Consider the following 12,376-nt stretch of genomic DNA (forward strand, 5'->3'; position numbering starts at 1 on the left):
AAGAACATCCAGGTCATCAATGATGAAAATAAAACAGTCCTTGGCTAACGCTGGGTATAACCCTAATCACCTCACACAATATACCCAGCATCAATGGCCTCCTCTTTGGACCAAACCGTCCAATTTCCCTAGCCCAACTTTCCAGGATGTATCTCCCTAGCTCACCAGCCAAAGGGGTATAACCCCACCAAAGTGTCCCCATAAAGGATAGACCCATCAATTTCTCTGAAACGGTAACCCAGGACTGGCCTTTTTCTATAAGTGACATGATAAATTACACCAAATCATCCGTCCAAGCCCACCTCCTTCTTTTTCTGAGCCCCATCTGCTAAGAATTCCGACCAAGCCTATGCATAAGCACTACAAATTGAAGCATCCCCTGTCTTCTATTGTCCATAGGTCCTGACACATATTGGTCCTGACTGTGTTCTTTTCCATGGCATCTTTCCCTCTGTAAATGAGATAAAGCATCATCAATATCATTGTTCACACCCAGCACGTGTCTGACCCAAAAAACAATGTCCAGTTTTAGATATCTCAACACAAAGACCCTCATCAACTTCAAAACTTGTGCATCCCTGGCAGACTGCCAGATAACCTGACTATGTGTACCACTTATTATCACTCTCAAAGAAACATTTCTTATGTGACAACTGGTCTCCCCATAATGTCACTGCTACCACCAAGAGAAATAATTCCCCAAAACTAATGCTGCAGTCACCCACTACCATTCCAATACCCATTACTCTGTGCACCATTGACCCTGCCAATACAGCCCAAAGTCAAAACCTCCTGCTGCACCTGAAAATATCTGTGCATACCAGTCTACTTCCGTCAAGGCAGTCAATGGACTTCCATTAAAGAATTGGACAAAGACTCGTCACATCCTTGAGTCCTCTTTGACACCTGCTGACAGCCTCACATGATGATGTGGTAAAGGCAGTCCCAACAGTAACAATCCCAACCTCCTACAAAATGCCCTCCTGCTCTCACCACCCAGCATAAAAAATTCAAACGCCCGAGGAGCACCTGCATCTCCTTCACCATGACCTTGGCTTTTGCAAGCATTGCATCTAACAGCCGCTGCATGGTCAGTTCTTTTATCCTCTAGCACACTGGCATTCACAGCCCCTAAATCTATCTCGATGCCAAGAAATGACAGCACTGTATTGGGTCCCACTGTCTTTCCTGGTGCCAGAGTCACCCAAAGGTCCCCCGGGAGCTCCTGGAAGGCTACCAGCAAACGCTGGCAGTCCATGGAACTGGGGTTTCCCACAAAAAGGTAGGTATCCAAGTAATGCGTAATATGCTCATCCCTGTATGCCACGTGAAGAGCCATTGTAAGAATGTGTGGAAGCACTCAAAAAGCGCACACAAAATGAAACCGCCCATGGGGAGCGCTGTATCCACATACCATTTTCTTTCAAACTGCATTCCCACAAGCTGAAAGTTGGCAGGGTGTACCAGAAGCAAACGGAAAGCTGACTTAATACTGCTCTCAGCCAATAGCCCTGTCCCACTCTTTCCACCAAGAAGGCCACATCAGCTGAGGAATAGAACACTGAAACTTGCTTTTCTGGTATAAAATTAATAACTGATTGGCCATCCGGCCATGATGGGTGTTCTATTAACAGGAACTGAAATTGTTTCTTTTTGGGTACCACTCCTATAGGGGACACAATTTGGTCATCCATTGGCCAATCGTCAAAGGGGCCTGCCATCCTGCATTTCTGAATCTCTTCGACCAATTTGTCCCGCACCACTTGTTTGTGCACTGGCTGATTTCAAGTTAGCCACCCAGCGCCGCACCCTCGGATCCTCATAACCCAGCTTGAACCCCAAGTTAATCCTTGTAACAATAGCCTGGCATCATCCTTCCAGTTGTATTGGGAAAGGCAACATTCTAGCCTGTACAACTTAATAGACGCATGAGCCTTTGCCAGCAGATATGAATCCACCCTTCCCTGTCCTTGAAACCCATTGCCATAAGTCAATTTCAAGCTCACCTCATTGTGCCTCTGGGTCCATGGCCATAAGGGCCACAAATTATTAACCATATTGCACCCACTAAAACCTTCGTATTTTATTTGGATGAAGTCCATATACTTTACCCACATCGCTGCTTGAGAGATTCCTCTGCAGTGCTGGACAGCAATAAAAACGGATGTGGTCATGACGAGCTCAGCTCGTCATGAGCACAGGAGCACTGTACTGCATGACGAGCTGAGCTCGTCATGAGAATGGAAGGGGTTAATAGTGTGATCCACCTCTCCAGGTACTTCTCACAGTACACACTAGCATAAATAAGAAATGCTGTTGTCCAATTCTTCATGGTCACCGGCACCTTTGGCCACCTGTACAGCTCCAATTCCTCCTACTTTGAATCCTCTGTTGTATCCGGATTTTGATATAATGCATTCTGCCCCTAGTTGCCATGATACCTGCTGCTGAGCCTCTGTGTGTGATATCATGGTATATTTATGTATGCCCGAGAGATCAGTTAGAGAGAGCAGGCTGAGCAGCAGGAGGCTGCTCCTTGTTGGACACTGAAATACCATCTACATGACATATGTAACCTGTAACAGGGACTATTATCTTTGAATAAATGTAATCATAAAACCTATGTGGCCTGCCTACAGAGGATCATTCTTTGATTCCACCACCCTCCTTGGCCCTTAGTTCCCTATGTAAGAGTTTGAACATCTCAACGTATCCCTTCCATATCCTCTCCATAGTGGCCAGCATGAGGTGAGCCCCCAATGGTTTAGACATCACCATATAAGGCAGGTTTTTGGTTTTCAACTCTTTGCTTTCCAGCTTGTCTCTTTTCCCAGGCTACTTGGTCTTCTCTTCCCGTTTCTCAAACCCACCCTCCATATGTGCAATCTTCCCTGAAGCTCTAATTGCAGACCCAGGCTGTACCTTGTCCGATCCAATTTTTCCTGTTGCCTCCAGGACCTCCTGTTTGTGTTCCCCTTGTCTCAGCACCATTGCCACTGCCACTCCTAGGTTATGCTCTTCGGTACCGACACCAGTATCCTCTACATAAAGACCTTTATGTTGGCAGGCCTCCCCACTCACCTAAGGCTGCCTTGCCTCCACCCCCAACGGATACCAGTTTGGTGGTGTTCACCCCGCCCTATGTTACCTAACATGACACCAAGGTCGGTGCATGCTCGGTGGCCTGCCGCCTCGACAGCCTTTTCTGCCACAGGGTTCTACCACGTCCGCCTTGAAGGTGCACAGAACCTGTATCCTGCGAGAAACTATGGCCAGATTGAGTAGTGGCAACCCCCCGCCCCAAGCTTTCTTGCCACCCTCTCAACTCCACAATCCGACTTTCATCCTCATCCCTCACTTCCCTCTCCTCCAAACTCTCTTCGTCGTAATCAAAATTTACAGCGTCTTTTTCAACCACTCGCTGGGCATCCTCATTCGTCCACTACTGTGTGCGTATATCATGCTGCACCAACGCATCATGAACCAACCTATGCTGGGGGGGGGGCATACTTTGATGCAGGACGGCTCAAAGCATTCATCAAACTATTCACCTGTCAGTTGGCTCTTAGTTGCATTAAACCCTCCCGCATTTTGCATTGCAGAGGCCATAGCAGACCTTCTTGGGGTGGTGATCTTGGCGTCCATTGTCGCTGTCCAACTGGCTGCACGATGCCGAGCCTTCACTCCCCTTCAGGGCCAGCAAGCCACACTGGGCTCTCCTGAGTCTGCTAACCCAGCTTCTTCATCATCCAGTGGAAAAGAAAAAAGGCCTGGTGTGCTAGTTTAATCACTATTCTGAAAAAACATGTGACTCTGGCAACTCATGTAAACTACCTTAGACCGCTCGTGACTCCATAAATGCTGGCCATGGAGTAACTCGTAGTCTAAAACTACTAACGGACTGTGTCCTGATTAGGGGAACACTGGCCCTCGCTCCCACTACGACTCCCTTCCCTGCACCTTCCTGTCCTAACTCATACACCCTCAAAGAGGGCCTTCCCTGAGCTGACAGCCATGCACCACTCCTTGGCATAAAGGCGTCTTCCAGTCCCCGGTCCTGATCCCCCTCAACACCATCGCTGCACTCTAACCCAGGGGCCAACAGCGCAGGGTTTGACCCGCCACCGAAACTCTAGCCCACAGCCTCATGGAGCTCCTCTGCATTGTGTGAACGGCAACAGCCAATGAATGTCCTCCCTCCTGTCTGCCCCTTCTCTCATGCTCTTCACATGCCCAAAGGCTTTGACCTCAGTGGGCATTCTCTCTAGCCAGCCACCACTCAGTGGCGTAACGAACCTTGAGGGGGCCCCCCTGTAGGGTACGTGAAGGGGCCCCCTCCGGACTCAATCTAGCGCAGAAGTGCTGTGCTGACGGGGCCCCCTGGTGGGTGAGGGCCCCCCGCACTGCGGGGGCTGCAGGGGCTTGTGTTACGCCCCTGCCACCACTATCTCAATCAATGGGAATCCAGGACTCCATCTGATCCACGCGGAGTCCTGCCCCCCACTCCAAAAGCAGCCCTCTTGTACTGAAAGCAGCACTTTCCTCCAGTCTGTCTAGGAGAATACATTTGCGGTGCTCAGGCCAATCCCCATGCACGAGAGCAGCTTCAGGATTCAGAGAGCAGCTTCAGGATTGGCCGCAGGGCAGTCTGGGAGCCTTTGCCTGCTCGGAGAGGAGCAGGCAAGTTTTTTTATTTCATTATTTTTTTTATTTTGCTGTCCCACGACCCCTATGCCACCTCCCTGCCCTCCTCTCCCGCCTCTTGGCCATAACATTGGCAGCTACTGACATTAATTGAACCAAGCAAGAGGTTCCAACATAGTAGGCTGTGATGCAAACTGGAGAGCTACTAGTAGCTCCCGAGCATCTTGTTGGAGAAGCCTGCTTTAGAGGCTTCATATGGAAGCCATTTAATGAATGGTTCAGCACTGTGCAACAGATGACCGCACCAGAGCAGCTCTCTTTTCCGATTTGTGGTAATTTCACCGCGGGGCAAACACCGACACACTCTTGGCGCTGGTGTTTGAGTCGCAGCGATTGCCTTTTTTTTTTTTTCTCTTTTACTGGGGTTGCCAACCATGCTGCTGCCCTTCCTACCCTGTCCACGGGCATGTTGCCACCTCCTGCATAGCAGCGCTGTTTCAACAGCTGCTGCTGTGCAGGAGCCAGAATGTTGGATGGCAAAATAAACCGGCCACAAAGTCTGCTGACCCTCTTTTCTGATTCTCCGCAGGGGTCACAGATTGCTCAGGGGGCCTTTCATTCTGTGCTTGGGTCTTACTCACTTTCAAAGGTCACACTTGTCATTCACAATAGTGGTCTCAGCAGTGGTGGCAGGCACAAAGCCTGTGTTAGTTATTTGTGCATAAAGGCCCCATCACTCTGGCCGTGCACTGGTCTGGCAGGTGGAAGACCTCCAGACAGGGGTGCATCACAAAGTTATTTCATGTCTACAACCGCAGCAGAAATTGAAATCATTAATTGATTGCTGGCACTTTGTGGACCTGGCTTTTTGCAAGCTGCAGCATTATCAGAATTGTCCCAGAAATGTCTTTCTTTGCCATGCTTGCATATAATGAATGATTTGTAAGTTACATTGTGATTCCCCCCACAAAATAGTAACACCGTGTTTTTTTTCTCAAACCACAGGTTATTCCTACGAAGGACCGCATCGAAGGAATGGCTGCTTTTTCCGAGAAACGCCTTCCGCATTTCACGGGAGAGTAAGCGCATGAAGCCTGGCTGAGACGACCACAGATGCTCTCACAGCTCACACATCAGTCAACTACACAACCTTTATAGTCTAAGATTCTTAACCTATAGCACAGCGTATATTTTAGAATACTCAAAATAACCATGCACTACAGTAGTGGTATTTTCGTACAAAAAAAAAATCGCTTGCCTAGCTCCTAATACTGTAATGTGCTTAAACACAGTATAATAAATATAATTCAAGTTTTGGCAACTTGTTTGCAGCCTGAAAAAGTAAATGTTTACAAATGCTTCTGAACATTTTGAACAGTTTGTACAGAGATACCAAATACAATGTATCCTACTTCTCTTGAAAATCCTTTGGTGTACACTTTCCATCTTCAGCTAGCTAAAATATGGTTAATTTAACTTGGAAAATAAAAGTCGCTTTTTTTCAGAGCTGTGATGTGCGAGCAGTGAAAGGTAGGGGTTTAAAACTCCTGTACACTCTGAAGGCTTGGTTGTTCAGCCCCGTGCAACAGGTGACTGAGTCAGAGCAGATCCCTTTTCCAGTTCTCTGTAGATTTGCAAACAGCAAATCATGCAGTTTATTCTGTGCTTGTCGCTTACTCACTTCTATACAGTGTTCCATTTGCTGGTGGTGCCACCGCCACCCATTTTTTGGGGACACTCATTTTTCCTCATTTGACATTGACCGCGAGTAAGAGAGGGAAAAATACAAAGAAGAAAGTAGTAAGAGAAAGATGGAAAAACCTTTGCAAAAGGAGAAAGCAAGAACTTGCAGGAAAGATAAAGTGTGTGGGGGGAGGGGGTGTCTGGTAGTGAATGGTACACTTTGAGATTGATTCAAGACAATGCAGCCTGGGTATTGGGTGTGCCGATGCTTAAAAGCACCTGTCGCTGGCTTCTGCGTAGAGCTTTGGGCAACCTTTCTATGACAAACTAAGCACTACTTCTATAAATTAACAGATGTGGTCTTATAATGGTGGGAAGCTCAAGCCTTGTGTCAGTCAGAGGTACTTAGTAGATTATAGGGCCGATCATTTCACGCCTGCGCACAGCAGGCCCCGGGGCTAGTAGAAGAGCTCCAGAAGGTGGTGCATAAGATTTTTCATGTCTACACCTGCAGCAGAAATAATTAACAGACCACTGGCATGATGCCTGATGCTTGGGCCCTCAAGGTTCGACTCAGTATTCTTGGGCACAAGTCCTGTAAGTGCAGTAACTTTGTGGACCTGCTTTCAAGCTGCAGTGTGAAATCTGGCTCGATCCGGCCTCTCTCGCCTTTTTGGATCTACGTGGTGCGAGTTGCGGCTGGTGTATCATTTGGGACACGGACTGAGGTGCCAACTACGGGAGCCGCCTGGCCTGAAATGTAACGGATCCAGGGGTTGAAACAGAACAGGGACCCCATGGAAATCCTTTCATGGTGGAACATATATTCACGAGATTTGCATTATGACATGTTGGTTATGTATAATTTGAATGCCCTGATGAAGTTCACGGTGGTGAACAAAACGCGTTGGCTCTTTTTTTGGCTGTAGCGTTTCTACTTATATGATTATCGTACAAGCAAAATAAAGAAGATATGGAACATTCTACATTTTGATTTGGACTCTTTGGCATGGTTGTTAGTTGTTTGTGCACCACTATGTGTTTTTCCATCCTGGGGCCATGTTTGGTACACATTAGTTACATTGTGCCAACATGACTCTAATTCCCTCTAAATGTTGCAGAGTATCCCTCGGTAGGAGCTGATGAGGCTGAAAGTGGTGACATTGACATTCGACCCATAGAAACAGCATGTGAAAGTCCCTAGTTAGGGCTAGAAGAAAGCCTGATGGAAGAGGTCAGAGGTAAAAGTAAAAATATTGATTACAATATTTAAAAAATATTTTGAAATAAAACAAGTTGTGATTTAAGACAAAAGTAACAAGCATTGGCAAGGTTGATAGGATTTGGTTTTACCCCCACCCCAAAAAATGGCTGCTGGTGCATAACGGCTCATTGTGAATGATTTCATTTGTATGAATACAGCCCATGTGTCATTACGCACCAGCGCAGCTTTTTTTTTCTTCTTCTTCTTCTTTTTTCTTCTTCTTTTTCTTTTATCTATACTTTACTTTTCTAACCTGGCCAATGTCAGAAATTAGTGGGAGCTCCAAAAAAACGAGAGTGGCTCGCAGTTGCAAGCCCCTTGGTGAGGTTGGGAGGGGATTTAACATTAAATACAAGCGGGAGAATATGTAATATGTCTGGCTTTAATGAGTTATAACATTCATAAAAGACATGAACGAATTATATTTGTATTCTTTGGCTTATTACATCCAGTTCTATTGTTTTTTGCGGATGTCTACTTGTGAAATAGACACACTAAGGTAGTAGCAGTGCAAGCTTACTTCACAGAAAACAGACACCCACATCAGCAGCATCCACCTCCCCATGCACAGAATGCGGCTGCCCGAGGCCACCGCAGGGGGCCACTCAGGAGGGGGGCCCTCTAGTAGCATTGGGCTTCCCTCCCCTTTAACACCCCCCCCCCGCCGTCCACCGGGGGGGTTGGCCAAGGGAGGAGTCTCCTCTGTGGTCGTGGACATGCTGTGTCATGTCCAGTGCGCCAGGCAGGGTGAGGGGTACATAAGAGCCCCTCACCATGTGTTCTGCCTCTTGATGCACCGGACGCGCCGTGGACACCTTGGGGCTGGGCACGCTGTCTGTCTGCCTCGCAGTTGTTGCTTGCCATCCTACTCGCCGCTGAGGCGCTCGCTGTTGCTGGTGAGTGCGCCCCCTCAGCGGGATCACGCTTGCGGGGGTCCCTGCCCCGGGCTTAGCTTTAGGTAGGCTTATACGGTAGTTGCGGCCTGGGGTTGGGTGTGGTGTTGAGCGGGCTGGTAAACTTGCGGGCCTATAAAGACAAAAGCATCGAGTAAAAGGAGGGTCAAAGGGAATATTTATAGACCCCACAACAGTTACAGCCCCCTAAACAGAACATACAAATACAAAAGAGTAACTGTGGGTCTAGGCAAAAGAAACCCTATATTATGTCTCTAGTGCTGTGTCTTATTACCTAGGTGCATCCAAAGTGTCAGTATGGTATGCAACAGGATATCCGCACAACGTGTCAGGTTACCATCAGTTAACCATCCGATACCGCCCTTTCCATCATTTGGACCACTACACAGAGTGGAGAGTCCTCGTTGCAACCACTTCACTAGAGTCTAACTGTGAAGTTTGTAGGGCTCAATGAGATGTTGAGTAGGCAGGGTGTGGTTACTAGAAACAGTGCATTAAAAATATGAGTGCAAGAAAAGTGCTCAGTTAAAATTGGAGAGTGGACGCAAAAATTACTTTATTCTATAGCCGTACACTTCCAATGGATAAAAACAGAATTAGTGCAAAGAGTCAGTGGGCTCAACAAATAACTACTGACTAGATGTATAGGCCGACATGTTTCTGCAGTTTAGTGATCCTCAACAGGTATCTACTGCTTCTTCAGGACCGGTTAGAACTCTGCTACTGTTTCAAAAATACGTGTAAGTGAAAAAAAAAAATATGAGAAGGATATCACCTGATTCGTCCTCTCAGACCTCCTGTGTGGAAGGAAGGTATCCAGACGCGGGAGACATCGGGTCAACGACACAACACAGACATAAAAGGGTAGAGATAACAGCAAAGACATTAGTACCATGATCTCACATAGAGCTGTTCACAAGTAATAGCTCATATATGTCATTTAGACATTTTCTTGCGCCAGCTAATTAGTATGTCTCCCGCTCACCTTAAATGCGAGAGGAACGTGCTTCTCCTCACCTGGCTACAGCTCAGGTTCTAGGGGCACCGCTCTGTTAACAGAGAAACAATTGTAGCAAAAGAGAAGTGCTCCGCGACAGCTTAAAGAATACATTGACTCGACTCTGTTGTTTGTCATCTTTAATAGTGCCCGCTTTTGATAATGAATGAAAACGAGCCAAACGACCAAGTGTTAGCCATGGTGTATAATTGTCAATTCGTGGTCATGGTATATAGACTACTGGTACTATCCCCCCATAATAACGTCAAGGAGGCTGTTGACACGGAGTGTCAGGTGACCACAGTCTCACATAGAGTGATATCGGACGGGTCATCGGCAGAAATGTGGTCCACACACTGAGAATGGAAAGTAAAGCCACCAGAATAGTATGAGCAAGACTTGATCTGTTTCACCCAGTTGAGTTAAAAAAAGGGGGTTTTGCAGGTTCATACAAGCCCCTTGGTACTTCTCGAAGGGTGTGACACTAGTTGCTGTTCCGTTTTTAAGGGCGGTAAGCGACTTGCGCATGCAGCGAATCACCCGAAATGTAAGAAAGTCAGGAGAGCCAGAAACCCCCCTGCACATGCACAGCCAGTAGTTAAAGAAAGGGACCCGTAATACGGAAAGCCTCACCTCTCCGTCGGTACTCCACACTGCCATCTGGGCTGTTGGGGAGGTGCCGGAGCGTTTCTAACGGCCATATTTGTTTTGCAATGCTGCGGTCCGATTGGTCTGAACAGGTACCGCAGATAATCACGGGAAATGTAGTTCCTCAGCGGCCAAATTTGTTTCGCAATGCCGCGGCCTGATTGGTCTAAACAGGTACCGCAGATAATCATGGGAAATGTAGTTCAAGACCCTAAAGGCTACCAGTCTATGTATAGTGATCGCGTGTAGCAGCAACTACAGCCCCCAACAAGTAGCTGGGACTTGCAGTCATGATCGTACGCGAATGCGTAAAATACTGTCTACCAACCCTGTCAAGTTTATACGGGCATACACTGCAGAGATCGTATTGTAAAAGTCATGATGCAAAAATAAAAGTAATACATTCTTACAAATGGAGGCATGCATAGAATTAATCTAAATATGAACGCAGCCTCTCGCTAGTATGACCAATCATCCTAGATCATAAGGGATGCTTAATTCTCACATCCTAGAGATGATGTGCTAGATGTCATAGGGGTAAAGATCTTATCCTCTCACCGACCATATAGCTATGTAATGCACGTAGAACATTGACTATAGCTCCCATGGGTTTACTGGTGCATATATTCACAGCTACGTGTTACCCTGTTTAGTTTTGACATAGGACCTGTAGAGCCTGACAAATTTCATAGACGCACAGGTGACAAAGGAAGATCAAAGTGCAATGGTCCTTTTTCTTGGCATGGCAATTAAGCCTAAGCTATTTGTCATAGTGCTTTATTCCGTTTGGTACGTGATAAGAAAGCGCATTATGAGACTTCCAAGAGCATGGTTAGTGGGTAGTGATAAGGGGTATGAACATCTCCAGGTTTCTAGCCTTTCTTTTCAGTTCTACTCACACAAAATCAATACCAAAGTACATAAGTATGAGCATACTCGTTTGAAGGGAAACAAATTCCAGGTAGAAAGGCAGAGGTAGTATATAAGGACAGAGTTATAATGACATCCACGGTATGTTTTCAGTGAGCCCCTGTTTATCAGAGTTAAGTTTGTACACCCATTTCTGTTCAAGCCTGAATAGATATTTGGAAATGTCTGTAACATGGGGCGGAATATGGGGTTGCTCTAGCACAGTCCAGGTGAAGTTGGTCGGTTTATGCCCAACTTCTAGAAAGTGATTCGTGAGGCGAGTCGCCTGCTTCTTACACCTGATAATGCTTTTATGCTCCAAGATTCTCACTTTGATCTTCCTCGTAGTCATCCCCACGTATCTGAGTTGGCAGGGACACGTGATCATGTAAATTAAGTTGTTACTGTTGCAATTGGTGAAACGCCTTTGTTCCCACCGTCGGCAACTTCCAATGTCGATGCTTGTGGAGCGAGTTGTCTGTGGACACGCCGCACAATTCCCACAGGGGTGGTGTCCTTGGACTGGTGGCATGTCCCATTATGTACCTACTTGATGTGCCATCTTCATAGGGGGTCTGGTGTGTACCAGTTGATCTTTAATATTGGTTCCTCTTTTGAAAACAAAAAGAGGTTGTTCCAGAGTATCCGTACCAGTGTTGAGAATGTTCCAATGTTTCTTTATAATTCGTTGGATGGCATTGGACTTAGTGCAGAATGTATTAACGCAGGTGATGCGCTGGTTCTTTGGTTTCGGAGGGGCAGGTTTGAGTAATGACTCACGATTGTTATTTGCCGCTCTTTTCTTTCACTGGCTTATCATTTTTGTAGGGTATTTCCTTTGGCTCAGTTGTTTCTCTAAAATCTTCGCATGAGTTGAAAAAGTCTCTTTAGTGGAACAATTACGCTGAATGCGTAAAAATTGTCCAAATGGCAAATTGTCACGCAATGCTTTAGGATGACAACTGTCGTACTGCAGTAGAGAGTTGCGTGACATGGGCTTCCTGTAGAGCTCAGATTTAAGGCCATCTGGAGAACCTATGATCAAAAGATCAAGGAAGGCTAGAGAGTGTGCATCAAATTCCACCGTAAAGCGAAGAAAGTTGCTCTGTTCATTCAGCCATTTGTGGAAAGCCATTATTTCCGCAGTTGTCCCACGCCATACCACAAGAATGTCGTCGATATAGCGCTTCCAAATGCGCACAGATGTATGGAAGGGATTCGTAGGTTGTAATACACAATCCTGCTCAAACTTGTGCATGTATAGGTTCGCTAAGCTCGGGGCAAAAACGCTGCCCATGCTGGTCCCTGATACTTGTA

General features: G+C 46.6%; 1 protein-coding gene across 1 annotated transcript in view; it reads left to right on the forward strand.

The window, feature by feature from the left end:
- The window catches only part of ECHDC2 (enoyl-CoA hydratase domain containing 2), a 137,833-nt gene extending 130,520 nt beyond the window's left edge, over positions 1-7,313 (forward strand). Inside the window, exon 10 of the mRNA XM_086952449.1 lies at positions 5,650-7,313. Within this exon, the coding sequence (XP_086808575.1) occupies positions 5,650-5,727 (78 nt within the window). The 3' untranslated portion in view covers positions 5,728-7,313. The remainder of the gene's footprint in view (positions 1-5,649) is intronic.
- Positions 7,314-12,376: the final 5,063 nt, after the last annotated feature.

Source organism: Lissotriton vulgaris, chromosome 1_1 (assembly GCF_964263255.1).
Source record: "Lissotriton vulgaris chromosome 1_1, aLisVul1.2, whole genome shotgun sequence".
In the NCBI taxonomy this organism is placed as follows: Eukaryota; Metazoa; Chordata; class Amphibia; order Caudata; family Salamandridae; genus Lissotriton; species Lissotriton vulgaris.